Below are 27115 nucleotides of genomic sequence, written 5' to 3' on the forward strand. Positions count from 1 at the left end.
GATATCGTGCTGTCTTACTCGCTTGTTATTTCCTCTTTTTATCATTGACTATGAGAGTAATACAGTTCAGCTGTGACTCGTCAGCCAATCAAAGTACAGCAATTCGCTGCATTCTCTCAATTCAAGAGCCTCGTTACCCTCGGATAAGGATCTCCAGAGTCCATGTAGTTTTAGATCCAATTCTTGTACATATCTCGTTCATGGCGAAATGCCACGTCAGAAAAACAACCATTCGATTTCGAGAACTGTGTAACAGTAATTAATTCATGTCATTCTTGACAGATTGTCGTTCGATCGTAGATCGTCGGAGTTTCTTATAAATTTATTGTGCTATGAAACATATTGCCAAATTGTTGGCATGAATTTGTTCTTTCAAAAAGTATGGAGATCGAAGAAGAAACAGTGTTCTTGGATTCCGGTGAACGAGAAACATATAAGGAAGTGGCAGTATCTAACGAAGAGCATAACCTGAACGTCAGACGAAGAAATATAATTGAAACAGTGAACTTCGATCAAACGAAAAATAAAAGCGTGACTGGCGGAAGCAACGTGCCTCTCGTTAAAATGCCTGATTCGACGAGAGCATGGCGTGATAACGTTGTACCACGAATACCTGACATTGCGGACTTTAGTTTGTCAGGTAAACAAAACGGGGTGTTAAATTGCAAAGACGATAGCAGTTTATTGGAAGATGATTTTGGTGATATAGACCCTCAGACCAATTTGGAACGGATGAAGATAAATGACATACGAAAAAGCATTGCTAATCCAGACATGACATTAGGAGAACTTCGATCACTCGGTTGCGAGGGCCTTGTTAATGGTACTTTATTAATACAATGATGCATTATTATCAACAAGGAACCTCTATGCAAACTGTAGCATACAATTTTTATATGATATATTGGTATCGAAAAAAATAATTTAAAATAAACGCTAAAGTGTGTATTTAACTTAGGCTTACAGGTTCCTTATTGAAAATAATTTTATAACTCGTAATTGAATCTTGAAATCATGAAGATGATCTATAGATGATGTAAGAAGGGTACTGTGGCCACGACTTCTAAGATTATCAGAAGAAAATAGTTTACCAATAGATGGATTAGAAACGATACAGGATTGTGTTCCAAACGAAGTCTATCAACAAATACTAAAGGATGTTGCTCGCAGTGGTAGTCACATTTCCCAGAGTGCTACAGAATCAGAGATTGAATCCTTTCAAGAACAATTGACACAATTAATATGTTGGGTACTTCATAGGCATTCTAGACTAAAGTCAGTATCATCTATTCGTTTAAAGCATCAGAGAGCATTTTATGTTTTGATGCTGTCTGGTTGCATGTTAAAAGATTATTTGTAGATATATAAATGATATAAAATAAAATAATATGTATTTAGTTATTACCAGGGATACAATGATATAGCTGCAACTGTTTTAATTGTTATGGGCTTAGAAAAGGCTTTGAATGTACTCGAGGCTATTTCATTAGAATTCCTAGAAAGATTTATGGAAAAAACAATGGAGAAAGTAAATCAAGAACTATTTTATATATTCGCATTGCTGGAAAGAGAACATGCCTCCTTATTGGAACATCTGGAGAAGTTAGTATAATAGTAGATTTCTGTGTATTATAAATACAGCTCTCTCGCATTTATTGAATCTACTTTACATCATAGCGTAGAATTATTTCCACACTTCGCACTGGCCGAGTATACAACGTGGTATGCACATAAATACGCAGAGAATAGGAAATTATTACATAGACTATTCGATTACTTTCTTGGCAGTCCTCCATTGATGCCTCTTTATTTAAGTACTGTAATCGTAGCGCATCGTGCAACTGAAATTTTTAATACTACTCCTGATATGGGTCATACGCATCAAGTGTTGTGCAATGTGAGTATTGTTTTAGTATATCTGTATAAATAAAATTAATTTTAAGAACCCAAAATTCATAAAAATAATTATTATTTATAGTTGCCAGATGATTTACCTTATGAAATGCTGTTAGTCAAAGCAAAGAAATTATATCATGAGTACCCCCCGGAATCTATAATTAACGATGTTAGAGAGTATGATCGAAAGAGAAGGTGTAAGGAGCAAGAATGGAAAGTACACGCGATAGCGAGTCGTCAAGAGAGAGAAAAGAAACGTCAGCTTAGAATTGTAAAATCAACGCTGCGATTTCCGTTCCGTATTATGAGAAATTACAAAGCTATTACAGTAGCAACGATTTTGGCTTTAGGAACGTATGCTCTTTTGAAATTTCCTTCTGGCTTCAACTGACATTAAATGGATCTATATTATTTAAGCAAATATTGTGTGCGCATTTGTGAAACAGTATTTCATTGTAATGATACATCGTTAACTTGGAAACGATAGCATAAATTAATCGACACACAATACGTCATGATAAGAAAGCAAACTTGTTTTTTTATATGGAACAATAAGTATGTCAAGCATTCCGATGCTGTCTTTTGCGCTGTTTCTTCAGAACTGAAAATAAATTTTTCGTGCACACATTTGCTGTGTTAAAAAGAAAATGAAACATTTATACAGACACAAAGAGTACATATACTTATGGGAAAAGGAATATTTCTGAAATAAGTATATTTTGAGATATAAAAAGAGATTTAAAATATAATAAATATATTTGTGGCTTAGATTATAAACATGTCTTTGCAATCTGTGATGCAATTATGAGCGTGCTCATTTATATTTGCAAATCAATAAAACTGCAGCAGCAGGACAGATAATAATAGACGATCTTAATTTTTCAATTTAAGTTATTATTATGTATATCTCTACTTATGTCTTTTATTTGGAATAATTTTGTATTCGCAAACGATCTGAATGAAGTTTGCAAAGAGCATTACAATTTTTTGAATACTATTGTAAATATTTTATATAAATTATATTGCATTAAATAGATAAGTAATATAGAGAGTATGTTTAATACATTTGTACCTGACACACTAATATGAGTAAAACAGAGAAGAACTTAAAAAATAATTACGGAAATTGCTGTACCAAATAAAAAAATTTCTTGTTCTTTATTCGACATCATTTGTGCCATGTAATGTTAATAACATCATACATTATACGTATGTGTAATAAAATAATAAGCTAAAGTAATTACAAAAGAATATTTAGATTAACTACCTATGACTGATGGCTTACAATCTGGTAAAATTAGGATTTGGAAAAATATTATAAGGTTCACATAGTAAATTTTACTTAATACAAAATATCACACCTATGTACATACAAGTGGAAGAATTAAGGGAAGAACTCTTCTTTTTTCTATCACTTGATATCAAGAATTAAAGTCTAGGTAATGAAAAGACACAATTTCCTGGATGGTACCCTCATACTTTTAAAATAGTTTTAATATAATTTAAAACTTTCACATTTTTTAGAATGCCTGAATGGTCTACACCAGGGAAACCTTGAATATAAATCTTTTGCTTTTGTTTACCCTGCCATTGTTTGCAAGCTTCCAAACTTCTTAGATTTACAGTGCCGTCGCCATCGCCAGGAAGTAATTGTGGAGTGCCTTGTATGGATATGCCAGGCTTATAAAATAATCTAGAAGTAATTTATGTATAAATATGACAACGAAAAATATTATTACGTAAAATTATCGAATTGTACTGCAATTATGTACTTTTGTACTGTATCAATTCCAGTTCCATATAGACAATATAGTTCCACTCCTGGAGGTGCAAAGTTTAATTGATACTTTTCATTGTCTTTCCTAAATTCCCATCCATTTGGAACATTTATATCTCTGTGGAATAAAAATAGTTGTTATTTATACCATTAAAACAACAATACATCTGTACACAGCATACTTTACGTTAAATAATCCTTTAAAGTTGACAATGTATAGTTTTTTTCATGTGATTCGACCAATACTTCTGTGTCTTTCCAAAATATTTTCGATGGCAATAACCAACCTAGACTAGGACTAGTTATTTGTTGATCTTTCAAAGTACTTTGGCGAAGAAGATATGCACCCAAGTCATCCCCTGCAGTTATATATAAAATTAAAACTAAGATTACGAGATCTAAATTGAGGTGTTGTTTACTATTTACCAACAGCAAAAACTTTGAGAGCTTTGACAGAACCACCCCAAGCAGCTGAGAGTGTAATTAAAGAACTAATGTATTTATCTTTCCAGGCTTGACTTTGACGTTGTAAAAAAATAAGTGTCATTGGTCCACCCATGCTGTGTGCTAACAGTGTTACAGGAGTTTGTTGGTTTTCATTATATGTTTGTATAACTAGATCTTTTAGTTTAGTAAAAAATTCTTCATTCTCATCTGAAAACAATTTATTAGAAAAGATAAATGTAAAAATTTATATAAAATTTATTGAATTTATTTCGATAAATGATCTTTCAGTTATACTTACTAGGACCTTTTCTAAAATCATAAGGTGCTCCTCGTACAGATTGATTTCTAACATAGCCAAGCTCATTAACTAATATGTTACCAATATCTTTAAAATAAGCACCAGGAGAAGCTTTAGTGGGATCTAGATATTCAACTGAAAAAGGATCACCCCAGCCTGGTACACGTATATCAACACCATCTGTATTTTTGGTTGTTCTTGTTACATTATTATAGACTAGTTTCATATTATCGATCTGAAACCACATACCTGTCATAAGTTAACAATAAAGATACTTGAAAAAAATATGCATATTCTATTTACCCAACAATCAATAGCAACCGGTACAAGTAATTCTAAATTCAACCAAATATTGAAGTAATAATTTGAAGTTTTTTCACAGAAATAATGCACTGCAGAGGTTTTATTGAGTTTAGCTTCAATCTGACTGCCTCCATCACCTGGAACTGTTTATATAGCCATTGTAATAATATGTCACTATTACGATTATTAAATTATCGTAAAAAAGAGATTACCGAATATAATTGGTGATATTTGCTTATTTTTAACATGCCACAATCTGACAGGTGAAACACAACATAAAAATATTATTGCACAGATGAACAAACACAAGCGCATGGTATTCCAAACGACTATATATAGGAATTAAACATTGAATTACAATGAAACTGTAACACTTCGTTTATATTTTATAATTAAACGAATTACGTAGATTATATTATAACGGATTCACGAATACATGTAACAAAGGCATCGAGAACGTATCACAAAAAATATTTGTTATTCCGACTTCTGTGGTGCGCAATCAGCTGATGACGCATTCGTATCAGTGCCTGGTAGGGAACTATGTATTGAGAAAATCATATGTAATGTATTTTGAATGAGAAGATATCGAAATATCGATAAGCGATATCTTACGACATGATTCGATAATCTTTATTTCGTAGAAAATAAACAATTACTGATTAGTATTCTAATATCTTAATTAATATTTGTTTTATATTGAAAAATGCATATTATTATATATTTTGGTATTACATCCAACAACTAAACATATTGCTTAAGCATTTATTATGCTATTTTTATTCTTATATTTCTAAATACAATGTGTACATAGACAGTACATATCAATGCAAGTCAGCAAGCTACACATTAATGCATCAATCTTTTACGAAATATTTTATATTTTATAGCTGTAATTACGCTATACATCATTAGCTGAAATATGCTGTATATACAATATATATATACATATTTCCACACGTATTTCATATGAATATACATGCATGCACATATATGTAAACATTATTTTAATTACGTGCTAACAATTATACAAATCTATAATTTATTTGTATCTGTATCAAGTTAAACTATTTCACAAAATTAAATCTTTTATATTTAAATTATTAGTGTTTCTAATTTTAATCATGAAACAAAATGCATTCCACATTATTACGTTTAATTCATTACTGTACATATTTGATTGTTTCGTTTTATTACATAATATAATATGTACATTATAAATATATATTATCTGAGCAACGAGCACAGAAATTTGAGGTATGGTACAGAAACTGCTTCTCTGATTGGGTGACACTCCACAGCTAAACAGTGCCGCCCTCACAATTTTGGACAAAAAGGGAAAGTGACGAGTGAGCAAGAGAACATATCAGACTTAGTCTCTGTTTACCATGTTTGCGTTCTCACTCTGTTCGCGCTGATGAAACACTCGGCGCGATATTTGACTTATACTTTTCGCCACTGCTATTTCATCATTCATCATGCCAAGCACTTTCTAACATTGCTTAATATAAAAGTAAGGTTATATGTGTAATATAAACCATATTCCTATTATGGAACACAATTATCATACTTCATAAAAAAAACCTACAATACATTTGCTATAGCCTTATACTCTACTTTACAATACTAAAAAAGATTTAAAATTTGCAGCTATTAACTCAGTATCATTCTCAACTCAAAAGACATTACAGTTTAAGTGACGCGCCAAGGTTTCTCGTTCGTGTGATCATTCACACATAGAGCCTGCTGTTTTCGTTCTGTCTTTCTCGAGCATCTTCTTCTCTCTATTTAAACTACCTGCGCGAAGCTAAATGCGCATTAAAATGGTGGGGATAAAAAGGCGCAATATAGCGAGATAGAAATGGCTCACTGTAGCCATCAGTGCATGTATTATATATATGCATTATACATACACATATAAATCTATATATATACATATGTGTAATGTAATATAACATATAATCTATTGGAGATTTGACAACATTTGTATGATAAATATGAAAATCAGTAAATAAGATCAAAATGAAAATAAAATATGTATTAGTTTATTAATTGAAATGAATGAGAAGCGTGTATGTACTAGTTAATTTCTACAGCTTGTATTAGAAATAGAAAACGCTTGTATTAACCTAAAAGTTTTAGTAGAGTTATTGTCGTAGTTAACAAACGGACAAAATACTTTTGTAGAATATGTGAATGTAAGCGAATGTTCAAATTTTGAAATTAAAAAATGCCAACAGTTATAGCATTGGATGTATCTCTGTCAATGAGACGTCCAATATTAGGAAATGTAACTTGTGAGAATAATCCAAACGAACAGTTGACAAGGCACCATCTAGCTATACACGGAATAAATGCATTATTACATTATCTACAAGTGAATTCGAAGCTGGAATTCGTGTCTTTAGTAAGTGCATTTTAGCATATGTGTATATTATTCCATTGTTATCTACAATTCAATGCATTGTTTTTTTCTGTTTCTAGGTTGTGTTTTCTTCTTTGTATGAAGTTATTTGCCCCTTCACGCGTGATTATGACAGTATACGTGCTAAACTGCAAAATATAGAAGAATGTGACAAGACTTGTATTGAGACTGCTCTCCATGGAGTTAATAATGTTATTATGGCAGAGTGGGGTAACACCACAGCCTGTCAGGTAGTTTTAATTACGGATGGTAATCCTGGAGTTGGTCCAATGTCATTAGGTGATTCTCTGAATTCTTTAAATATAACCAGAGATGTAAATCCATTTCCATTACCTTTTCCGTATCCAGGAAAGTTAAGTATTGTATGCATTGCGCCACAACAAGGTAAATACATAAAGTATACATATGGGAAATCAATTATATCATTCACCATATTAAGTAACATTCTTTAATTGTTTTGTACACAGATGCTGGTTTGCATGTAGGCTTGCCACTTTATCAAAGATTGGTTGAATTGGCTGGCGGTGATAGTGTAGTACTTGTACCAGAATCACCACTCACAAAGCAATCAGTTACAACATGTTTTCAAAAGTTAGCAGAAACTAATTATATTTCTTTCCAAGGGTACTTAAAGTGTGGAAATTTAGGGTCATGTATTCTTTTATCACCTGCACCAATGGTAGGCAATATAGAATTCAAGAAATGAATACCAACATTAAATTCTAAACTTACATTTATATATTTTAGCCTTATACCAAGAAAACAGATTTTGAATTAGTATCTGGTTTAATGATATCAAAGACCATAGAAATCTGTGGATTTATATCTGTAGCAGATGTTGGAAGTCCTAGTGCAATATCCAGGCATTTAGTTTTACCATTAGCTACAGAGAAAAGTCCAAGTATGCAGGGTATATCTTTAGAAGAGGATTCAGACACAGATGAGAATGGCGATGAAGGAAAAATACCATCCTTTTGTGTGTTATTGCATGGAGCATTGAAGGTAGTACATTAAGAAGTTATTGAATATGTTTATCAGTGATTCAAAATGCATTGTTTCTAGGTTGAAAATATGGTAGCACTCTGTTTGTTGAGCAACGAGTGGTATGGATTCATATACTCATGGGCTGATACAAAAAAGAAGTCAAATTTAATGTTAACAGTACTAGAGCCAGGTCTAGATGTTGTACCCTGGTTAGGATGTTTTAACAATTTAGGACCAGTTGATCCAACTAAGGGCAATGTTGCTAGTTTTCCAGTTAGACCAAATGAAAAACGAAGCTACACACAGAATGCACCTTCCTGGATTCGCCAGGTTGGGTTACAATCTGATATTCAGAAAATTTTGAGGCATGCAAGAAAATTACCGGAAAAAACACAAAACTTTTATAAGGTAAATAATATGTAAAATTACACTAATATTTTTGAAATCGATCTCATTTGTTTTACAATGGAATGTTATAGTTTCTAATGCATATATTTTGGTATAGGAAGTCAACAGATTACGCAGAGCTGCTGCATCTATGGGATTTGTGGAACTTTTGGAAGGATTGGCATGCATCTTGGAAAGAGAATGCACGCAATTGCCTCCAAATTTAAACCCTGATTGTACAATCCAAATGGGTCATGTAGCATCTATGATAAGGAAACCAGAATTTCTTGAACTTAGGTATAATATACCACCAGAGCGTACAAGGTTCCAACATGGAGGATCATAGATAAAAAAATAATGACATTTTTTATATTTATCAATTTTTATTAAAAAAACATTTAATACACTGTTTTTAATATACTGGTTTTCTTGTTCCTCAGTAACGTTCGATTACAAATACCTAATACCGTTAATCATGCAACACAAAATGTGATACAAACCTGTTGCAGTTTGAGTGCTTGAATAAACATTCAAGTCAGGAACATGAACAAATAATACTTTCACAGATTTCAATTGCAGAGATCTATAAAATATATATTCGCATAGAAATTGGCCTGCATTTTCTGAAATGCATGCACTACATTTTGTTTCTTCTGACTTTTTATTAATTATTTGACAGACTTCATGAACATCAATATTAGTTTTGAAAATCTCAGATGTGATGGCACTTTCATCTGGACATTTATTATATATGTCTGGCTTCACATAGCCACAACTGCGAGCACAACATTCTATTGTTAAACATTTTGCTATACTAGATACACCTACATTTAGGATTACCTAGACGAGAAAACTATTCGTACTTCAAATGGTACATATAATTCAAATTTTGTAGAAACACAAGAAAATTACCATTGGATTGTGGTCTTCTATGAGTTTAGGTAGATAAGTAGATACGTCATCATAGGAAACTGGAATCTCCTCAATGATTAGTTTGACATCTTCCAGTTCTTTTGAAGTGTCATATAGTTTCTTTAATTCTTTTACTGCTTCCCAGCTTGCATTAACAGCATGACCACTAAATGGACCGAATCCAGTTACTAAAGCCGTGTATTTAAAATTAGAACCCATTATTCAAACTTGACAGGAATGTTTGAAAGTAAATTAGAGTATTCTGTAATTGTTTACATTACACGTGTCATTTAGATATGACCACATACATTTATTCCTATTTACGTACTGTTTACAATAAGAGTAGTTCGGGCTTGGACAATTTGTTATAGATGGCGATATATGTACTTTCGAAGAATCCTGAACGTGGATAAAATGGAAAAATGATGTACATCTTAATTAAAATGATTGAAACTGATGATTCCTAAAACATATGTGTCATTCGTAGAGAAAGCATGTATGTAAATTGTAATTGCAAATTTGTATAATATTTTACTGTCATCTTTTAGTAGAGATAGTACGCGATTGGCGGCGCTGACATACATAAATATATACGCACATGGTCCGAAAATGTTTTGAGTTGACAGATTACTTTTCGGGAGCTTGAACACATTTGTGGATTAACATTAAAGTGTTTAAAATATCAACAATGGTAAGTACTTTTAAAACTCTATAAATTTAAATTTTAGTATTTTATAAATCAAAAGGTATGAGACGATAAAATATTCTTATATCAAAGTGTGTAAATTATCTTTTTTAGGTTATTCTTTCGAAGATCTTAAATAACAATTTCTATATTTACTGCATAATATGACCTATATAAATTTTCATTACTTTGTTTTTTATAGGGGAAGAGTAAAAGAACACGAAAATTTGTTATGCAGAAGTATGCACAAATGAAAAAGATGATAAATTTAAACGATTCTAGAATGTAAGTAAATGTTCTACTTACGAGAAATCTTTGACCGAACATAATTTTTTATAAACTTGTTACAAAATCTTAATTCATCGTTTACAGAAAGCCCGAAAAAAGGATAGGAGCACAGAAACCTAAAAAGGAGGATCCGACTGAACTCAAAATACGAGAAGTGTATGTATCATTGATTGACCAATACTTTTTCTTTGCTAGTCATAATTGAAACATTTTTACAGTCCCCAGCAGTCTTCGGCATTGTTCTTTCAATACAATACACAATTGGGTCCTCCATATCACATCTTAATAGACACAAACTTTGTTAATTTCTCAATCAAAAATAAGTTAGATGTTATAGAAAGTATGATGCAATGTCTTTATGCAAAGTGTATACCATATGTAACAGATTGTGTAATTGGTGAGTTGGAAAAGCTTGGACAAAGATATAAAATAGCATTGAAAATTTTACGGGATCCTAGATTTGAAAGATTACATTGCGCACACAAAGGAACTTATGCGGATGATTGTATAGTTAATAGAGTAACTCAAGTAAGTATATTTATTAGTACAAATAGAAAGAGTATCACCAGTACTTAAACACCTGACATAATATTTCAGCACAAGTGTTATATTGTGGCTACAAATGACAGGGACTTGAAAAGGCGGATACGAAAAATTCCTGGAGTGCCTATAATGTACGTCTCCCGGCACAGATATACCATAGAGAGAATGCCAGATGCATATGGAGCACCCAGAATATAACTGTTCAATTCTATCATTTTATACTGTGCAGAGAACAATAATAAACATCTGTATTTTATTTTCAAGAACGTGTGACATTCGGAAGTACAACAATGAGAGCTATTTTATTTTCGTTTTCATTATTAAAGCGCAATATTATGAAGGGAAGATTTCTTCAAGTCATTTTTCTGTTAAAATAATCTACTGTGATCATTCATCGTCCAATTATAAAAAAATGAGTATTCAAAGTGACCCCATTCATTGCATTAAAACCATGAGAGTCTCTTACACACATGCAAAAGTCACAGTGTATTTTCAGAGTCAACATTTGTCATACATCCACATTACTAGTACCTATCTCCTTCATGGATAAACCTTCACCTCACCTCCAAATCCACCGCATAAGCAACACCGATATAATGGAAGATAGCGGGTTACTTATTGGTTCAGCGAATCACAGTCTTTTCCCATATTCAAAGTCTGGCCACTGTATTTAAGACTGTCTTGCGTGCTTTATCGGTTTGGTAGGCTGCAAACGATGTCGGTTCACGAGGTAGTTTCATCCGAGGGCGATTCAGAAGCGCGAATCGATACGTCTTCTGCGCGAGCGGAACAGCCGAAGATAAACAGGGAGAACGTGTTACAGTTATTGTTTGGTGAAACAATGAAGCTGTTGCGTGTAAACGCCCACGTGACGGTCGGGTAGCCAGATAGAATTTTACTGTTTCACGGCCAATGCTGGGCCGTATATGGACCGCTGCTCGAAATATAATGTTAGAGAAGTGGGCGCAAAACGCCGTTTCCCCAGTGAAGAATGATCGCGCCACGAATTTATCACCGGCAAGGCCCCTGTGAAATCAGTCGTTAGGAGGTCTCGCTACGAACCTTCTTCGCTTCGCAAATCTGGCAGATAAACAGAGCGTTGGCGATCGTTACGCTTACCTACGCGGAAAACGATCAGATTTCCGGACCCAGTCGCTCAGGCCCCGACCTGGTCTGCGGCGGATCATGATGCCCAGTCAGATAAGATTTATGAGTCGCGATTCACCGACACGCGTCGCACGGATAACTCCCTCTTTGCTGTAATGTCCTCAGGAAAGGTAACCAGACTATTTAATTTAATTGGCAGCGGCTCCAGCGAGAAAATTAAATTTCCGATTTCAGACAAATTGTCGATATTTACATGATTGTAATTTTGTAAGAAAGGGTAGCACAATGCTTTTACATAATACAGCAGATGGGAAACTGGAGACATATTCCTTGTTGAAAATTGTCTGTATTGAAACGTCTGTAATTGACCAATTCCATTTCATGGCTGATATAGATTTGAAGATTGAAGTCTGTTTTTTTACAACGACACCGTAAACTTTGGTGCACATTACTTTTTCGCCATTTTATCGGATCTTTCTGGAACCACTGTATCTATTTTCATTTTTAATTAACTCGGAAACCAGTCGAATTTTGTCGGCAGTTTGGGAGATTCTTTATTATCAAAATCTGCGATTTATAAAGTATAATTATACCTGTTAATATATATTTATTCTTTTATGTACACACGTCTGTCGGCATTGGTACCGCTTACCATTTTAAAGACTTAATTGTCTCAGTTTTCATGCTCGGCGCGGTACACTGATTGGTTCCCGAGTGCAGCATATTTAATTTATGGTTCGTTAGAGGGAATATTATTTCGCGGAACAAAATTATTATTAAATTAATACCGTCGGAGTCGGGGTTAATTCGAAATATTTGTCGCGAGGGAGGGTGCGGCAGGATGCCCGGCCGGTACGCGAATGATTAATAATCAACGTTCAGCGGTACAGGAACGCGCGTGCATGTGCCATTTGTTGGTACCCCCGCGTTATTAGAAAGGTTGCAGGGCTCGAAACCCGAGGGGGGGATCCTGACATTTATTCGAATGGCATGAGACCGGAATAGAATTTCTATTCCATATTCTTCCTCTAACGCGCGCGCGCGCGCGCCCGAGCGAGCGATCGACGTCGGCGTTTGCTTATTATTACGCGCCGCGGCAGGAATAATTAATTTAATTATACAGGAGGTACGAGTAGGAGCGGGAGCTACGAGAAACAAGTAGTAATGGCCGTGAAGAGCCAGCCGACGCGTCTTACAGTAGTAGAGTGAAACATATCCAATTCATTTCGTCGCAGTCACAGAAAAATTCCTCTTAATCCAGCACTGTGCCGGATTACCTTTCAACCCTCTTAATTTTCCGTGCATTATTCAATTTACTTTCGAATCAATCCTTTCATTTTGTCCCACATAAGCAAGAAAATTGGTACTTTTATCCCGTCAATCGAGGGTTAATAGAGTAATAGAAAATCATTTCACAGATTGCTTCAAGTACTTATAAATTGCGGAGCCAGAAATTTACTCCGTTTACAGGTACATAAATGAATAAACTGGTCAAGGTTTATCATTAGCTCGATTCGCAAAGTTTATTGGTTCCGGCGAATAAGAAAAATAGAAACTCCGAGATTCAATGGGTCTGGAGTATAGCTAGTAAGGGGACCGAAGCAATCCCATGTGGAATATCCTATACGATCCGGAATTGACGATTCGAAAGAAAACGCGTGGCTCGAAGTGGTACGATCGTGTACCGACTTGTTCCCCGATAAGCGCGCCGCGTAGGGACTTTTCTAACACCGAGCACTCATACCGTGGCCTGATATATTGTTGGGGAATTAGCGATGGGACCAAGTTCACCATGTGCTCGCAAAATCCATTGTCAGACAGGACGTTGCTCGACGACTGCCTAGCAACCGTTTTGTCGAACATAAATGCAAGCAATATTTTTAACGGAATAAAAAATGTTATAGCACCCATACAACAAGGATTGAAAGTTAAGGGGAACTCTGCGCTCTGATCTCAGTCTTTTTGCAAATCATCATAAAACATACTATCAATTTGATAGGCAAATAGAAGCCCCTGCAAACGGAACCTTAATACAAAGGATGGAATTAGTTTTTCCCGAAGGGTCTGGTGGACCCTTTAAACCAGAGGATAAACCGCTGTTGGTCGGGCAGCGGTCACAACTTGGTTGGTCCCATCGCTAGCCGGTGCTCATACAGATCGCGGGTACCCAGTAAACTAGATTAAAGGAAAACATCGAGGAGAATCTAGTCGGTTGTGTAGCGTGGCTCGCTGCCAGGCGAAAATGCAAGTCGGTGGGCAGGAGCAAGGGAGCTGTCGGGGTTCGTGGACGAGGGGGTCTGGGAAGGGTCCGGGGCCATTGGAGAGCCGAAGCGTTCGAAGCGTTCGATCGTGGTAACGGATTAGTTATAAAAGTGGCTATAGGGTCTATACGCGGATATATATCTACGGCATCGTGGTCTTCTGGACCTCTTCGTTCGAACGTCGCCGGTCCCACTCTTCCTCGTTCGTCCCACACCCCTGTCATCCCACCTCTCTCGCCCCCTTTCCGATACCTCCTCTCCTCCCCCGCGCATTATTCATCTCGATACGTTGATCCTTGTCCCGCCTTGTCTAAACGCCGGTCCTCTCGGTCCCCCTTACGACGGTCTGTCTCTCTCCATTTCTCTGGACCCTCCGTCCCTCTCTCGCTCGTGCTCGCCCGTGAGCGGTCCTCCGCGCGCTGTTCGTCGCGAAGAGCGCTCCTCGACGGCGGCCATCTTGCATACCTGAGCCTCCGCATTGCTCGTTCCTCGAGGGCAAAAGGGAGAATATCTCAGCGCGAGACGACGATGCCGGGATGCGCGAGGATAGAGAGTTCCAAGGTGGGAGGATAACGGCCGTGGCGGGGAGCAGGGGGTCACGGGGCCCAGGGGACGGGGAACGGGGGCGCTCCGCGGCGGCAGCGCGGGGCGCGGGGCGCGGGGGGCAACGGTTGGGACCCACGGAGGGGTTACCGGAGTCCCGGCCGGACCAGCGTGCCCCGAGGCGAAGAGGGAGAGCGCGACTGCGGGCCCGGGTCCGAGAAAGACGGCCGGGACTTGGGCTTGAGAAAAAGAGGGCCCGCGAATGCTTCACTGGAACGAGAGAGCGTGGATGGTTGGAAAGAGTTGGCGCACCTGCGGAGCAAGGGAGAAAGAGAACGCGGCTCGAAGGAGCGAGGAAGTGGTATCCCGTGCGAGCGAAGGGGGAGGGAGGGAGTACAAGATAGAAAGACTACCGAAGGGGAACAAGGACGGATCGTGCGTGGGGCCCGGAGAGAAAGGAACAGAGATGGTTGGCATGAGAAAAGGAGGGTCCTGCGAATGCTTCGCTGAACGAGGAGGGAAAGCAACGACCGTCCGTGGTGGGACAGAGTAGGCGTTATCGGAGAGGGACGTCGCCATGGAGTGTGACAGACAGTTAGGGTATAGAAACGATAGCAAAACAGAGGAAGAGCGCGCGCGAGAGAGAAAGAGAGTGAGAGAGAGAGGGAGAGAGGGAACGGGCCCAGAAGAGGTTCCTCTAAAATGCCCGTTGAGCCGCAAAGGAGGAAAGAGGTATCGATGCTCGAGGTAGGGAAAACTGAAGCGGAGTAGGATGGAGACTAGAAAAAAGTAGAAAGAGAGGGAGAGGGCCCGGTGCCCGTGCGCGAGCGGGACCGCCGATGAAATGTTACTCGAGGAGAACGGAGCGAGGAGATATCGATAAAGGGTTGCAAAAGCGAGAAACGAGAGACCGACGAGGAGAAACGAACGCGCTGGAGGAGGACGAACGAAAGACTATGCGTTCGAGGAGGGAGAAGGAGGGTCAGGGTTTCTTTCGTAGAAAGAGAAAAAGCGATATCGATGGAAGGGTCGAGCAGGCCGCGGAGAGTAGGGGGAGGGCGTGAACGGCGGGAGGGGAGGGAGGAGCCGAGGAAGAGCGAGAGAAACGGAAGCATACGGTGGGCCCGATGGATCGGAGAGGGACGGCGTGTCGGCCGGCCTGAAGAATGCTTCTCCCGGCAGCAGCAAGGTTCTGGGACCGTCTCGGTTCAGTCGAGTCAGGTCAGTCCTCGGGAAGGTGATTTTCTTCGTGGTACGTTCTCGGGGCCTTACGTCGTCGCGCTCACGGCCCACGTTATATACTCCCTCTTCTCGCACTTTTCTTCTCTCCGGTACCGTCCCCCCATTCCACACGATTCTGTTCGTGCCACCCCAGATCCGCTAAACTGTTCACCAAAGCTTTTCGATCCACCTTACGACCCGCTTGATTTATCATAACTTCCGTTAGTTCCCCTACCCCCCGAGATCCACCCGCTCCTTAAGCAAAAACGGAGAAGACACGCCGCGAGAAAGCGTGTGTATGTGTGTGCGCGCGCGCGTAAGTGAGATTCCATCGTAAGGTGAACTACGACTCCGATAGCTCCGGATCGATGGATCCCGATTCCGGCGAGCGATCGGAACGCAGCGACCGCGAAACCCGCCGTACCCGTGGCTGTTCCGAGTGAGACTAGCTCTATCGAGGGCCAGTGAGACGACAACATCGTCGATCGTCGATCGATCCGCGTGTCGAGTTCGGGAACGTGGTTCTGTGCGCGTGGGGCCCGTGGTCCCCTTCAGTGGTGTCGCGCTACCGTCGTCGTCGTTGTCGTCGTCGTCGTCGTCGGAGAGCCAACGATTGTTCGATCGGTCGATCGCGAGTTCGGATTCTGGACTCGGTGAGAGTGTGTTATCGGTACCGTGCCGCGTGGGTCCGATGTCAGTGTCGGGTCGTGGGCAAAACGAGCGAAGTCGCGTTGCCAGCGACACGAAGCACAGGATAAGAGGGTAAAGCAGCAACGGGGCGTGTCTTTGGAAACAAGATATATCGTTCGCGATCTCGATTGTGTCGGTCCTGCGAATCGACATCGGGCCGGAAAAGTTCGGCGGATCCGCAGCAGCATCTGCGGCAGACGCGTTTCGCGAGGAGGCGCGGCTCGGCGCGAGCACGCGGGTCACTGCCCCCTCTGTCGGCTCGAGTACCTCGCGTACCCGACTTTCTTGCTCCGCGAGGGAGACGAAAAGCGAGGGAACCCACGGGGGAGAAGAGAAACAGAGAGCCGGAGAGAGACGGACGGAGATAGAGAGAGAGAGAGAGAGAGGAAGGAAGAGTGACAGAGACAGAAAGGAACGATATCGAGCGAGCCGGACACCTTCCTCGAAAGATCGCGCTTAAGCCGATTTCGAGTTGAGTTGAGTCGAGTCGAGTCAGCTGCGAAAGAGTCCATCCATTAGAAAGAAAAGATATCGGGGAACGAGAGAAGGAGAAAGATAGGGGCGCGGGAGAGGAAAGCATGGAATCCGCGAGGCATTCGCGCGACCGGTTGGAACGTTGATCCGATCCACGGTACCATGTCCTGTACACGGCCGGTCACGTGAACCCGGAGGAGAGAATGAAATTGCCGTGGACGATGAGGACGAGGAACGATAGGTAGTGGCAAAAACCCAGGCCTTGTTACCTTTATATGTCGTCGAACCGCGAGAAGAATTTGGTTAAGGAAGGGGGCCCGTCCGAGGGACAGAAGAGATGATCATAAGAAGATCGATGGTCCTAGCCCTGGTCCTGGGACTGTTGTCAGTGGACCAAAATGGCGGCCAGGCGAACGGCGTGGAGACGCGAGGGAACGACGGGGCCGAGTACTATTACACCCGGAAGATACCGCAGAGGGTGACGCGGCTGGTGCCGCGGAGGTCGCCGATGCTGCCGCAGGACAGCGCTATGATGGGCCTAGCGATGCAGAGCAGAGCGGCGGACACCAGTGTTTTGCTGCAGGTCAGGGAGGGCGAGCCGAAGGACACAATGGTCGGCGTGATACCGAAGATGTCGGGCTTCACTTATCGGTTTAACGAGCCGCCCCAGGAGTTCGTTTTGGATCCGAGGACCGGCGCGATTCGCACGGCGAAGGTTTTGGACAGGGAGGCGTTGAGCAGCGACAGGTTCGACCTGGTCGTGTTGTCCAGCCAGCCGACGTACCCGATCGAGGTCAGGATCCTCGTGTTGGACATCAACGATAACGATCCCGAGTTCCCGGAGTCCAGCATAGCGGTCAGCTTCTCAGAATCGGCTGTGGTCGGAACGAAGCTGCTGCTGGACACCGCGACGGACAGGGACACGCCCGAGAACGGGGTCGTCGATGACTACTTCATCGTGGACGGGAACACCGATGGAAAGTTTCGGCTGGAGGTGACCGGCAACCGTACCGGCGAGACCTCTTATCTACACTTGGAGACCACCGGTAAACTGGATCGGGAGCAGGTCGAGTATTACTCGTTGAACGTTTGCGCGAGGGACAGAGGCAGGCCGGCCAGGCTAGGTTACTTGCTGGTGAACGTGACCGTGCTGGACGTGAACGACAATCCGCCGATATTTCAGCAGAGTGATTACATGGTCGCGTTGAACGAGAGTGCGCCGGCCGGCACCAAAGTGTTGACGGTGCACGCGACCGACAAGGACTCCGAGGACAACTCGAAGCTGACGTACTATCTGCCGGACTCCGAGCGCCAGTTTACCATAGATCCGGAGACTGGCACCATCACCACCGTCGAGCCGCTGGACTGTCCGCAGCAGAGCTGCACGATCGGCGCGCGTCCGGGTGGCGGCTGCCCAAAGAGCTGCGTGATAACGGTGTTCGCCCGGGACCACGGCTCGCCTCGGCAAGACGGTCGTACCTATGTAACGGTGAATCTATTGGACGCGAACGATCACGATCCCGAGATCAAGTTTAGTTATTTCCCGGCGACACCCGGCTACGCGACCGTCGACGAGAACGCGGCTATAGACTCGATCGTCGCGGCGGTCGCCGTGATCGACAACGACGAGGGTCTCAACGGCGAGACAACGGTCGAGATCCGGGCCGGCAACGAGCTCGGCCACTTCCGGCTGGACAACACCCAGAGCTTCGACATCGTCCACGTGAACGGCCGGCTGGACCGCGAGGAGATCCCGAAATACAATCTGACCGTGGTGGCGACCGATAAAGGCACGCCACCGAGATCCGCGACCGCCTATCTGGTAATCCACGTGAACGATGTGAACGACCACGAACCGGTCTTCCAGCAGAGCGAGTACTCGGCGGTGCTCTCGGAGCTATCACCGACCGGCAGCTTCGTTGCCAGTATCTCGGCGACCGACGCGGACTCGGGCCTCAACGCCAGGATTTATTATGGTTTCGACTCGGGCAACGAGCAAGGCTGGTTCGCCATCGATCAGGATACCGGACTGGTCACCACGGTCGCCACTCTCGACAGAGAGGTCCAGGGCAGCATCGAGCTGCGCGTGTCCGCCAGGGACGGCGGACCGAACCCGAAATACGTCTGGACGCATCTCAAGGTGACGATCCTCGACGAGAACGACGAGGCACCCGGTTTCTCGCAGAGCGTCGTCGAGGTCACCTTGTCGGAGAACACGCCGCCGCAGAGCCTGGTGGCGACTCTGACCGCGGTGGACAACGATCAAGGGACGAACGGCAGCGTCGCTTACAGCTTTCACTCCAGCGTGTCCAGGGACTACCCGAAAACGTTTGCCCTGGACGGCCTGACCGGCCAGTTGACCACGAAGATCCCCCTCGACAGAGAGACCACCGCGGAGTACAGGATCCTGGTAATCGCGAAGGATCAAGGCACGCCGCCACAGTCGTCCACGGCGACCGTGGTGTTGACTCTCGAGGACGTGAACGACAATGCGCCAGTTTTTTACCCGTGGAGGTACTTGATGCCCATACCGGAAGGCGCCCCGCCAGGAACCACGGTGGGCAAGGTGACGGCGACCGATGCCGACGCCAGGGAGAACGCGCAGGTGAGATACTCCTTGGAATCCGGCGGCGAGGGATTGTTCACCGTGGACGAGCGCACCGGCGAGATCTCTCTTCAGGGCTCGATGAGGGCGGCGCACAAGACTCTGTACGAGCTGGAGATATCGGCGAAGGACACCGGCGATAAAACCGCGGCCAGAAACGCCATCGTCGAGATCATTCGAAAAGAGGACCTGGAGCTGCTGGAATTCAAAACGTACAACGGCTACGAGCTGCGCATCGCCGAAGACAGGGGCAAGTGCGACTCCGTGACGAACCTGTTCGTCCGCAGAGAAGTGGGCACTGTCCAGGTGACGCAATACGTCGCCGCGAAGGTCTCGTACGCGATCGTGTACGGCGATCCCAAGGGCAACTTCGAGATCGACGAGAACACCGGCACGATCACCACGTCTGGGTGTTTGGACCGCGAGGAGGTGGCCTACTACAGCCTGCAATTGTCCGCGAGAGCTGGCTTCGCTTACGGGCAGACCTCCGCGAACGTCGTCGTGCTCGATGTGAACGACAACCCGCCCAGGTTCCCCAAGGGCGAGATAGGGGACGAGGTGTTCCTCAAGGAGAATGCAGCCGTGGGACAGGAGGTGTGTCTGGCTCGCGCCAGGGACCGGGACGCCGGTGCTAATGCCAGGATCGCTTACTCCTTGACGCACAATCCCGGTGAACAGTTTCGGGTTGCCGAGAACCTGGGAATCATCTACTTGAACAGACCGATCAGAGCTCCGCCGGGCACGGTGCTGCAGCTGGAGGTGACCGCAACCGATTCAGGAAACCAGTCGCTATCCGCGCAGCATCAGATCAGGGTGACGATCGAGGACGTGAACGACCACACGCCGGTCTTCAAGCTGACCAGCTACGAGACCTCTCTGCCGGAGTCGACGCCGGTCAACGACCGATTCTTCTCCCTGACCGCCACCGATGCCGATCTCGGCGCTAACGGTCGCGTCCTCTACAGCGTCACCGATGGGAACGCCGAGGCCAGGTTCGGGATTTTTCCCGACGGCCAGTTGTACGTGAAGAACGTCCTTGATCGAGAGGAGCAGGACTATTACGCGTTGGAAGTGACTGCCACCGATCAGGCTAGTCCTGCCAGAAGCTCCGTGGTGCCAGTAGTCGTGCACATCATCGACGAGAACGACAATGCTCCAGAGTTCACCAATTCCAGCTTCATCTTTCATCTTCGCGAGAACGAGCCACCCGACACCTTCGTCGGCAAATTGTTGGCCACCGATCGCGACGTCGGTCGCAACGCCGACTTGATGTTCTCTTTGCCGGCCAGTCAGCAGGACTTCGTCGTCGATCCTAGGAACGGCTTCATCAAGTCCCTCAGGGTGTTCGATAGGGAGCTGCTGGTCAGCAACACCGGCAGCAGTTACGTTACGTTGGAGGCGACCGTCACCGACAACGGGGTGAACAGGCTTCGGGACCGGGTCAAGGTCGTCATCTACATCACCGACGTGAACGACAACATTCCCCAGTTTCAGAGGATGCCGTACAGGGTGCAGGTGAACGAGGGTGCCGCCACCGGCACCCAGCTGCTCCGAGTGTACACAACGGACGCTGACGAGGGTTTGAACGGGGACGTGTTCTACTCGTTGGAAGACGGGAACCAGCACGGGCACTTTGCTATCGACGAAGCCACCGGTCAGATATCCCTGACGAAAGAGCTCGACAGAGAAACGTCCGACCACTACGTCCTCACCGTGGTGGCGCACGACGCCGGCTTGGAGACGCGGCTGTCCTCCAACACGACGGTGCACATCGAGGTGCTCGACGAGAACGACAACCAACCGCAGTTCGTGGACAACAAGTCGAAGATCTCCGTTTTGGAGACCACGCCGACCAATACGGAGCTGCTCCGGTTCAAAGCAACGGACAACGACCTGGGACCCAACAGCGAGTTGACCTTCGCCATATCGGCCGGCAACAAGCGGGACACCTTCTACATAGACCCGCTGACCGGTACATTGTACCTGCGCAAACCGTTGGATTACGAGGAGCTGGAGAGGTACACGTTGCACGTGAGCTGCAGCGACGGTGGTCATCCGAGGCTGAGCTCGGTGACGACGCTGCTCGTCGAGGTGATCGACGCGAACGACAATCCGCCGGTGTTCCCGAACACCGCGATCGCCAGGCAGATCCGCGAGGGTATCCCCGTGCGCACGCCGATTGTCACGATCACCGCGGAGGACCCCGACTCCGGCGAGAACGGCGAGGTCACTTACTCCATCGCTAGCCAGGATCCGGAGGACCAAGTGAGACGGTTCGATATAAATCCGTCCACGGCGGTGATTCACACGTTGCTGCCGATCGATCGGGAGGAAGTGGACACGTACAAGCTGGTGGTGGTAGCTACGGATAAAGCTCAGCCGCCCAGCGCCAGACTATCCGCGGAGAAGCTAGTGACCGTGATAGTGGAGGACATCAACGACAACGATCCGATCTTCGTTAGCATGTCCGCGGTGGTGATGCCGCTGCAAGGTCTTCATTACCAAGGGGAGGTCGTGGTGTGCCAGTTGGTAGCCAAAGATCTGGACTCGAGCACGAACGGCAAGCTGACCTACGAACTCCTGCGATCCAACGTCAACTACTCCGACATGTTCCGTATTCATAGGAACACGGGTCTTTTGACCATGCGGTTCTCCAGGTCGCTGAAGAGCAGCCTGGAGAAAGTGTCCAAGTACCAGGTCGGCGTCAGAGCCACCGACGAGGCCGTGCAAGCCGACAGAAGGTGGACGGAGACCTATCTGACCATTATAGTCCCCGGGGACGACGCCGGCGAGAACCAACTGGTCTGGGAACACCGCGGACAGATCGAAGGCAGCGTAGACGAGAACGAACAGATCGGCACCGACATCCTCAGGGTGACCGCTCGCAGCAGCAGATCCAACATCGATCTCGAATATTACGTGACGAACGTGACCGCTGGTAGCGGTGGTCCGCAGGTCGACAGATTGTTCGACGTCGACACGAAGACAGGTATGCTGTCGACGGCCGCCGCGCTCGACAGGGAAACTGGAATCCAGTGGTACGAGGTGGAGCTGTACGCGATCAGTGTTGGTGGTACCAGGCCCAGTACGACGTCCACCAAAGTAAGTCCCAACGTTCTTTGATTGATCATCCACGGCGATATTAATGATCGTCCCGTCTCTCCGTTCTGAAAGTCATTCGCCGGTTTTTGCAACACCGCCGGATTCGTCCTTTGTGCCCCTTCTTCCTCGCGGATGGAAATCGCAGGACCTCCGGCTAGCCTTTGTCTCGGACAGCACGGGCTGCATACTTTCGGGGTTGACCGAGACGATCATTGATAGCGCATACTGTACCGCACAGTTTTGGTTTTAATACTTTTGTCGAGGACATGCTTATTGTTATTGTACCGCGTACATGTATAACTATAGCAACTTTTAGTTACGATGTAAGGGTTGAACGAGTACTTGAAGATTATCAGGAGAGTACTGGTGAGGGGAGGGGGTGGATTAAATATTTTAATTTGCCACGTGTACAGTTTTAATTTATGGCATTAGAAAGATCTATTAGCCTCTTCTTAATTAGCTTATTGCCACTCTCTTGCTTCAATTAAAATTGAAAGGGAAACTTGACATCGGCTACCTTTTCAACGTTACTAGCTTCTGCTGATTCTAGTGACCTTAGAAAAATATAATAGATTAGCATCGATACGAACTTTCAAACGGATCGGTAATGTTTCGTTCAGAAACGACTTACACGTGCGATGTTATCGACTTTAAAGGGAAGCGTTTGTCCCATTGGAATATCGGAAGGGGATAATGAGGAATCAATAGACAGTCTCGGGGTGGTTGGGTCGATCGCAGTACATTAATTCTCGGTATCCGCGAAATCATTGTGAAATCGGATTAAATTGAAATCTATAAATAGCGTTCGACTATCGCGGTCCCGGGGTCTTGAAGATCGTCGGAGAGGAAACGGTGTTCGATGCTTTTATTACGATGCGTTCGGGCCGGGTAACACCCGGGGTGAATCGAACGGGTGAAGATCGACGAAGATTGTTAGAATAATCGCCTCGATTACACCGTATTTACCACCACACCGCGCGCGAGCCTCTCTCGAAACTTCTCCGCGAGAGAGCCGGAGTTGTATTTTACGGGCCACTCTTGATACCCGATCGTTGCGAAAGCAAACGTTCCCCGGTGGAAATTCCATCGCCATAAATAATACCGGTCGTTTAACGTTCCCGGCCGAAAGTACCCCGCTGGAATCTCCACCGTTTCCAGCCGCTTTCGAGAAAGATCGGCTCGGAGGCACGCGGAATCGGCCGCGGAGCGCGCGAGCCGTGCTCGCCTCGCCTCGCCTCGCCGTATCGAGTCGTGCGGATACCAATTCGCGGGGCTCGTTTGTCACGAGCGGAACGCGTCCGAATGGATTTATTAATCCCCGGCCGGGTCGCGTGATGCGCGAGCTTCCCGTCTTACGGCCTGACGCGATAATTCGTTTCGCTGGGAATCCGCGTTTCCCAACAATGGCCCGAGCGTAATTAGTGATCCACGATCGAGAATCTGCCGTTGGGAATCGGGATGAGCGTGAACATACAGGGTGCTCGATTACTAGGAAACCAGCCCTCGACGTTATAAATTACGTGCTCGACGCGAGGTACGTAAAGAGGCTCGCTTTTAATTGCTGCTTTCGGAGACACCGTCATCTGAGCGCGCAAGATGATCCGCCGATCGCCGGTGGCACCGCGACAGTGCCGCGTTTACGGTTCCCAGCGAAATGCCGGTTACGGGCGAAAGTGTCACCGTTCTTGCGGAAAAATGATTTGTTCCAGGTCATTTGACTCTATATTGTACGACAACTTACTCGAGTGCCTTCAAAATCAGCTGTCTTTGTCGACTGTACTCGTCGCAAGACAAAATATTCCCATCTCTTCTTCATGACGAATACCCTCGTCAAAAAGACAAATAATTATCTAAGAAGGATACATACTCTGATATTCTGATAAAAGTTTTGACAATATAATTACAGTAATTTACATGCTTCGTAGAAAAATATCGTACGAATTGACTTGGTATCGCAGGCGACCAAATAGTATAGTCAAAATGTATCGAACGTCAAACATTAGTGAGCGGAAGTATCAGCGAAAGAGCGATCCTTAATGAGATGCCTCGGGTGGCGGAATTTGATGGGGTCGGTTCACGCGATGATTTCCGATCCACCCAGTAGATCGGGTAGAAACGGTCCCACGACGAAGAAACAGCGTTTCCTAAACGCGACGCGAGCGCCCGCAATCAGCGAGCCGATCAGGAGGCGACCATCTCGGAAGACCATCGGATTTATCATTCCACTTCGGATATTTGGCGAATCGGTGATCATCCGAACGATTCCCAGAGCCCGGTAGAAGCATCGGGGCACCGATAAACACCGGTCGATCGGCCATTGAACACCGAGAAAGGAACAAAGAAATGCGAACGATAGGATGGAAAGCAAGGTGGTCGCGTCTCGGGACCACTTTCCTCGGTCCATTAAGATATCTCCGAGGCAGAGGGGGAATCAAGCTGTCTCCCTCTCTTCCGATACGACATTTCTCACTGAAAATTAGCCTCGTGGCCTCGCTTCCTCCCGGAACACCGACTACACTCTCCGCGCGGAACATTTTTTCCTACAGAAAAACTGCTCGTTTCTAGGTGACACGTATTCTCAACTACTATCGATGTGGTAAAGTGTCTCTGTAGCGATCTAATTGCGGTCTGCAATTAGGTAGAAATTAGTATCCGTGCATTTTATATTTTATGCTTTATTATCGCTGATTATTTCCTTTACGATAATTAGGATTTCCTTAGTTGTTAAAGGAAACACGTATTTACTTTACTGGCGCATTAATGCATATTAAAGGAAATGACATTCTTTCTTAGTACCAAGCTGCTAATATTCTTCGTTCCTCTTTCTGCTTTCGCTCTTCTTTAATTAGGTGTCTTTTGGTTTAATTCGTTCTTTACATTCTTTTCTGATATTCTCTTTCACAGATTTGTCAGTGCAGAGAGTCAACTTTCTTTCGTTTTTGCTTCTAGCCGAGCCTCGCCATGTTGCAATTTTATCGGAAGATTTCAGTTCTGATGTGAACTCTTCGTGATTTATTTGTTCCTCTTATGTCACGAGTCTCGTTATCGAGTATCGTTAAGCAACGAGAGTAGCATTCCTTGTGAAAGATGCTAACATTGTTCATTCTTCTTCGTGCACGTTGCTTTCACAATATTTTCCACGAAAATATGAACGAACTCTCCATCTTTGTTCTCTACGATCCGATCTTTTCTTTCACGCTTGTACGAGTATAGATAATAAATATATCACCTATCTCTAATTAAATCATCCTGTCCCAGAACAGAATCTAACGAGACTGTACTCGCCTAAAATGTTTTGCAATCCACCCGCGTCTCCGTGATTAGTTTGGATAATCGAGGTTCCGCAGTTGCTTTCGGTCGCGTAGTTTTCGACCCCTAGGCGGGGATGATTGAGCAACATCGAAGGGGATAAAGAGAGAAAGAGAGACGCAAGGAAGGGGTCGGTGGGTGCTGGACAGGAGAGAGGGTAGGAGAGACGTGGCTCACGGAGTGGGAGAGAATAAACGACAAGATGAACCGCGTGCCAGGAAATCAAGTTGGATTCGAGTCGGGGCTGCCGAGGCCGCTGCCGCGCTGCCGGAGATTCAGAACTCGAGAAAAACTTGATCTCGGACGAACGCATACAAACAGCCCGGACGTAGGTAAAAGTCGGTCCATCTCTACCCCCGGCGCGACTGCTGCTTCATTTCTGAACATTCCCTGTCCATCCTTCTCCCCCATACCTCTTCCTCTCTCTCTCTCTCTCTCTCTCTATCTCTTTTACCGGTCGTTTCTGCCGGCTCTCAGCTTCTTCTCCTGTTCGTCTTCGTCTACTACTATTCTCTCGTTCCGTTTCGTTCCGTTTCTTCCGTCTGTCCCCCGGTCTCTTCGTTCTCGTCGTCTCTGTTAGCCCGGACCTTTATCGTTCGGTGTGGGATCTGTGACTCTGTTCGGGAACCGACTCTCCGGTTCGGACGTTTTTGTGTCCGACCCTTCTCTCTCTCTTTCTCTCTCGATTTCTCTCGATCCTCGCGCAGCCTGGCCTCTCTCTCTCTTTCTCTTCGTTCGGCTGCCTCCGGCCCCCTCCGCCCGCTTCATCTTTTTCTACGTTCGGCCATCGACTTCGTATCATCGACTTTTTGCCGGGCCACGGGGATGAAAGCCGGGGGATATATTCGTACCGATGTC

At 44.5% G+C, this 27115-nt stretch overlaps 6 protein-coding genes across 7 annotated transcripts in view; 4 read left to right on the plus strand and 2 right to left on the minus strand.

Moving 5' to 3' along the window:
- The first annotated feature begins 224 nt into the window (after positions 1 to 224).
- On the plus strand, positions 225 to 2943 carry LOC144476126 (TBC1 domain family member 20). Its single transcript, XM_078192729.1, has 5 exons — positions 225 to 823; positions 1032 to 1275; positions 1399 to 1602; positions 1678 to 1897; positions 1979 to 2943. Exons 1-5 carry the CDS (start codon positions 382 to 384, stop codon positions 2285 to 2287), a joined length of 1419 nt encoding a protein of 472 aa, XP_078048855.1. The 5' UTR covers positions 225 to 381; the 3' UTR covers positions 2288 to 2943.
- A 79-nt stretch (positions 2944 to 3022) lies between these two features.
- Positions 3023 to 5246, minus strand: LOC144476127 (lysosomal phospholipase A and acyltransferase). Its single transcript, XM_078192731.1, has 7 exons — positions 4934 to 5246; positions 4722 to 4864; positions 4419 to 4653; positions 4100 to 4327; positions 3861 to 4032; positions 3669 to 3791; positions 3023 to 3589 (listed from the first exon to the last, which is right to left on the minus strand). The coding sequence occupies exons 1-7, from the start codon at positions 5034 to 5036 to the stop codon at positions 3370 to 3372; spliced, it is 1224 nt and encodes a 407-aa protein (XP_078048857.1). The 5' UTR covers positions 5037 to 5246; the 3' UTR covers positions 3023 to 3369.
- A 1218-nt stretch (positions 5247 to 6464) lies between these two features.
- Ints14 (integrator complex subunit 14) lies at positions 6465 to 8948 on the plus strand. 2 transcript variants are annotated; one of them, XM_078192906.1, is made up of 7 exons: positions 6465 to 6793; positions 6864 to 7128; positions 7206 to 7530; positions 7614 to 7825; positions 7894 to 8148; positions 8209 to 8538; positions 8636 to 8948. In XM_078192906.1, exons 2-7 carry the CDS (start codon positions 6952 to 6954, stop codon positions 8861 to 8863), a joined length of 1527 nt encoding a protein of 508 aa, XP_078049032.1. In that variant the 5' UTR covers positions 6465 to 6793; positions 6864 to 6951; the 3' UTR covers positions 8864 to 8948. The 2 variants fall into 2 exon arrangements, with proteins under 2 accessions (XP_078049032.1, XP_078049033.1); XM_078192907.1 differs by having other exon boundaries at positions 6909 to 7128.
- On the minus strand, positions 8887 to 9789 carry LOC144476227 (pyroglutamyl-peptidase 1). Its single transcript, XM_078192909.1, has 2 exons — positions 9430 to 9789; positions 8887 to 9357 (listed from the first exon to the last, which is right to left on the minus strand). The coding sequence occupies exons 1-2, from the start codon at positions 9646 to 9648 to the stop codon at positions 8968 to 8970; spliced, it is 609 nt and encodes a 202-aa protein (XP_078049035.1). The 5' UTR covers positions 9649 to 9789; the 3' UTR covers positions 8887 to 8967.
- A 35-nt stretch (positions 9790 to 9824) lies between these two features.
- Positions 9825 to 11290, plus strand: Bka (FCF1 rRNA-processing protein Bka). Its single transcript, XM_078192908.1, has 5 exons — positions 9825 to 10120; positions 10317 to 10399; positions 10487 to 10558; positions 10621 to 10930; positions 11000 to 11290. The coding sequence occupies exons 1-5, from the start codon at positions 10118 to 10120 to the stop codon at positions 11141 to 11143; spliced, it is 612 nt and encodes a 203-aa protein (XP_078049034.1). The 5' UTR covers positions 9825 to 10117; the 3' UTR covers positions 11144 to 11290.
- Positions 11291 to 17785: 6495 nt separating this feature from the next.
- Ft (cadherin-related tumor suppressor fat) overlaps positions 17786 to 27115 on the plus strand; it is a 124080-nt gene continuing 114750 nt past the window's right edge. The window contains exon 1 of the mRNA XM_078192135.1: positions 17786 to 22948. Coding sequence (XP_078048261.1) covers positions 17786 to 22948 — 5163 coding nt within the window. The remainder of the gene's footprint in view (positions 22949 to 27115) is intronic.

This window comes from Augochlora pura, chromosome 10, assembly GCF_028453695.1.
Source record: "Augochlora pura isolate Apur16 chromosome 10, APUR_v2.2.1, whole genome shotgun sequence".
NCBI classification, from domain to species: Eukaryota; Metazoa; Arthropoda; class Insecta; order Hymenoptera; family Halictidae; genus Augochlora; species Augochlora pura.

Excerpts from the sequence above, each read along its gene's own strand:
- LOC144476126 (XM_078192729.1), top strand. The coding sequence starts at position 382 with ATGGAGATCGAAGAAGAAACAGTGTTCTTGGATTCCGGTGAACGAGAA. Across the intron at positions 1,276-1,398 it reads CATAGGCATTCTAGACTAAA|TTATTACCAGGGATACAATG; the intron begins GTCAGTATCATC and ends ATATGTATTTAG. Across the intron at positions 1,898-1,978 it reads CGCATCAAGTGTTGTGCAAT|TTGCCAGATGATTTACCTTA; the intron begins GTGAGTATTGTT and ends TATTATTTATAG.
- LOC144476127 (XM_078192731.1), bottom strand. The coding sequence starts at position 5,036 with ATGCGCTTGTGTTTGTTCATCTGTGCAATAATATTTTTATGTTGTGTT. Across the intron at positions 4,865-4,933 it reads AATATCACCAATTATATTCG|TTCCAGGTGATGGAGGCAGT; the intron begins GTAATCTCTTTT and ends CTATATAAACAG. Across the intron at positions 3,590-3,668 it reads GGAATTGATACAGTACAAAA|ATTATTTTATAAGCCTGGCA; the intron begins GTACATAATTGC and ends AATTACTTCTAG.
- Ints14 (XM_078192906.1), top strand. The coding sequence starts at position 6,952 with ATGCCAACAGTTATAGCATTGGATGTATCTCTGTCAATGAGACGTCCA. Across the intron at positions 7,531-7,613 it reads ATGCATTGCGCCACAACAAG|ATGCTGGTTTGCATGTAGGC; the intron begins GTAAATACATAA and ends TTTTGTACACAG. Across the intron at positions 7,826-7,893 it reads TTTTATCACCTGCACCAATG|CCTTATACCAAGAAAACAGA; the intron begins GTAGGCAATATA and ends TATATATTTTAG.
- LOC144476227 (XM_078192909.1), bottom strand. The coding sequence starts at position 9,648 with ATGGGTTCTAATTTTAAATACACGGCTTTAGTAACTGGATTCGGTCCA. Across the intron at positions 9,358-9,429 it reads TAGAAGACCACAATCCAATG|GTAATCCTAAATGTAGGTGT; the intron begins GTAATTTTCTTG and ends TTTCTCGTCTAG.
- Bka (XM_078192908.1), top strand. Across the intron at positions 10,400-10,486 it reads AATTTAAACGATTCTAGAAT|AAAGCCCGAAAAAAGGATAG; the intron begins GTAAGTAAATGT and ends CATCGTTTACAG. Across the intron at positions 10,931-10,999 it reads TAGTTAATAGAGTAACTCAA|CACAAGTGTTATATTGTGGC; the intron begins GTAAGTATATTT and ends ATAATATTTCAG.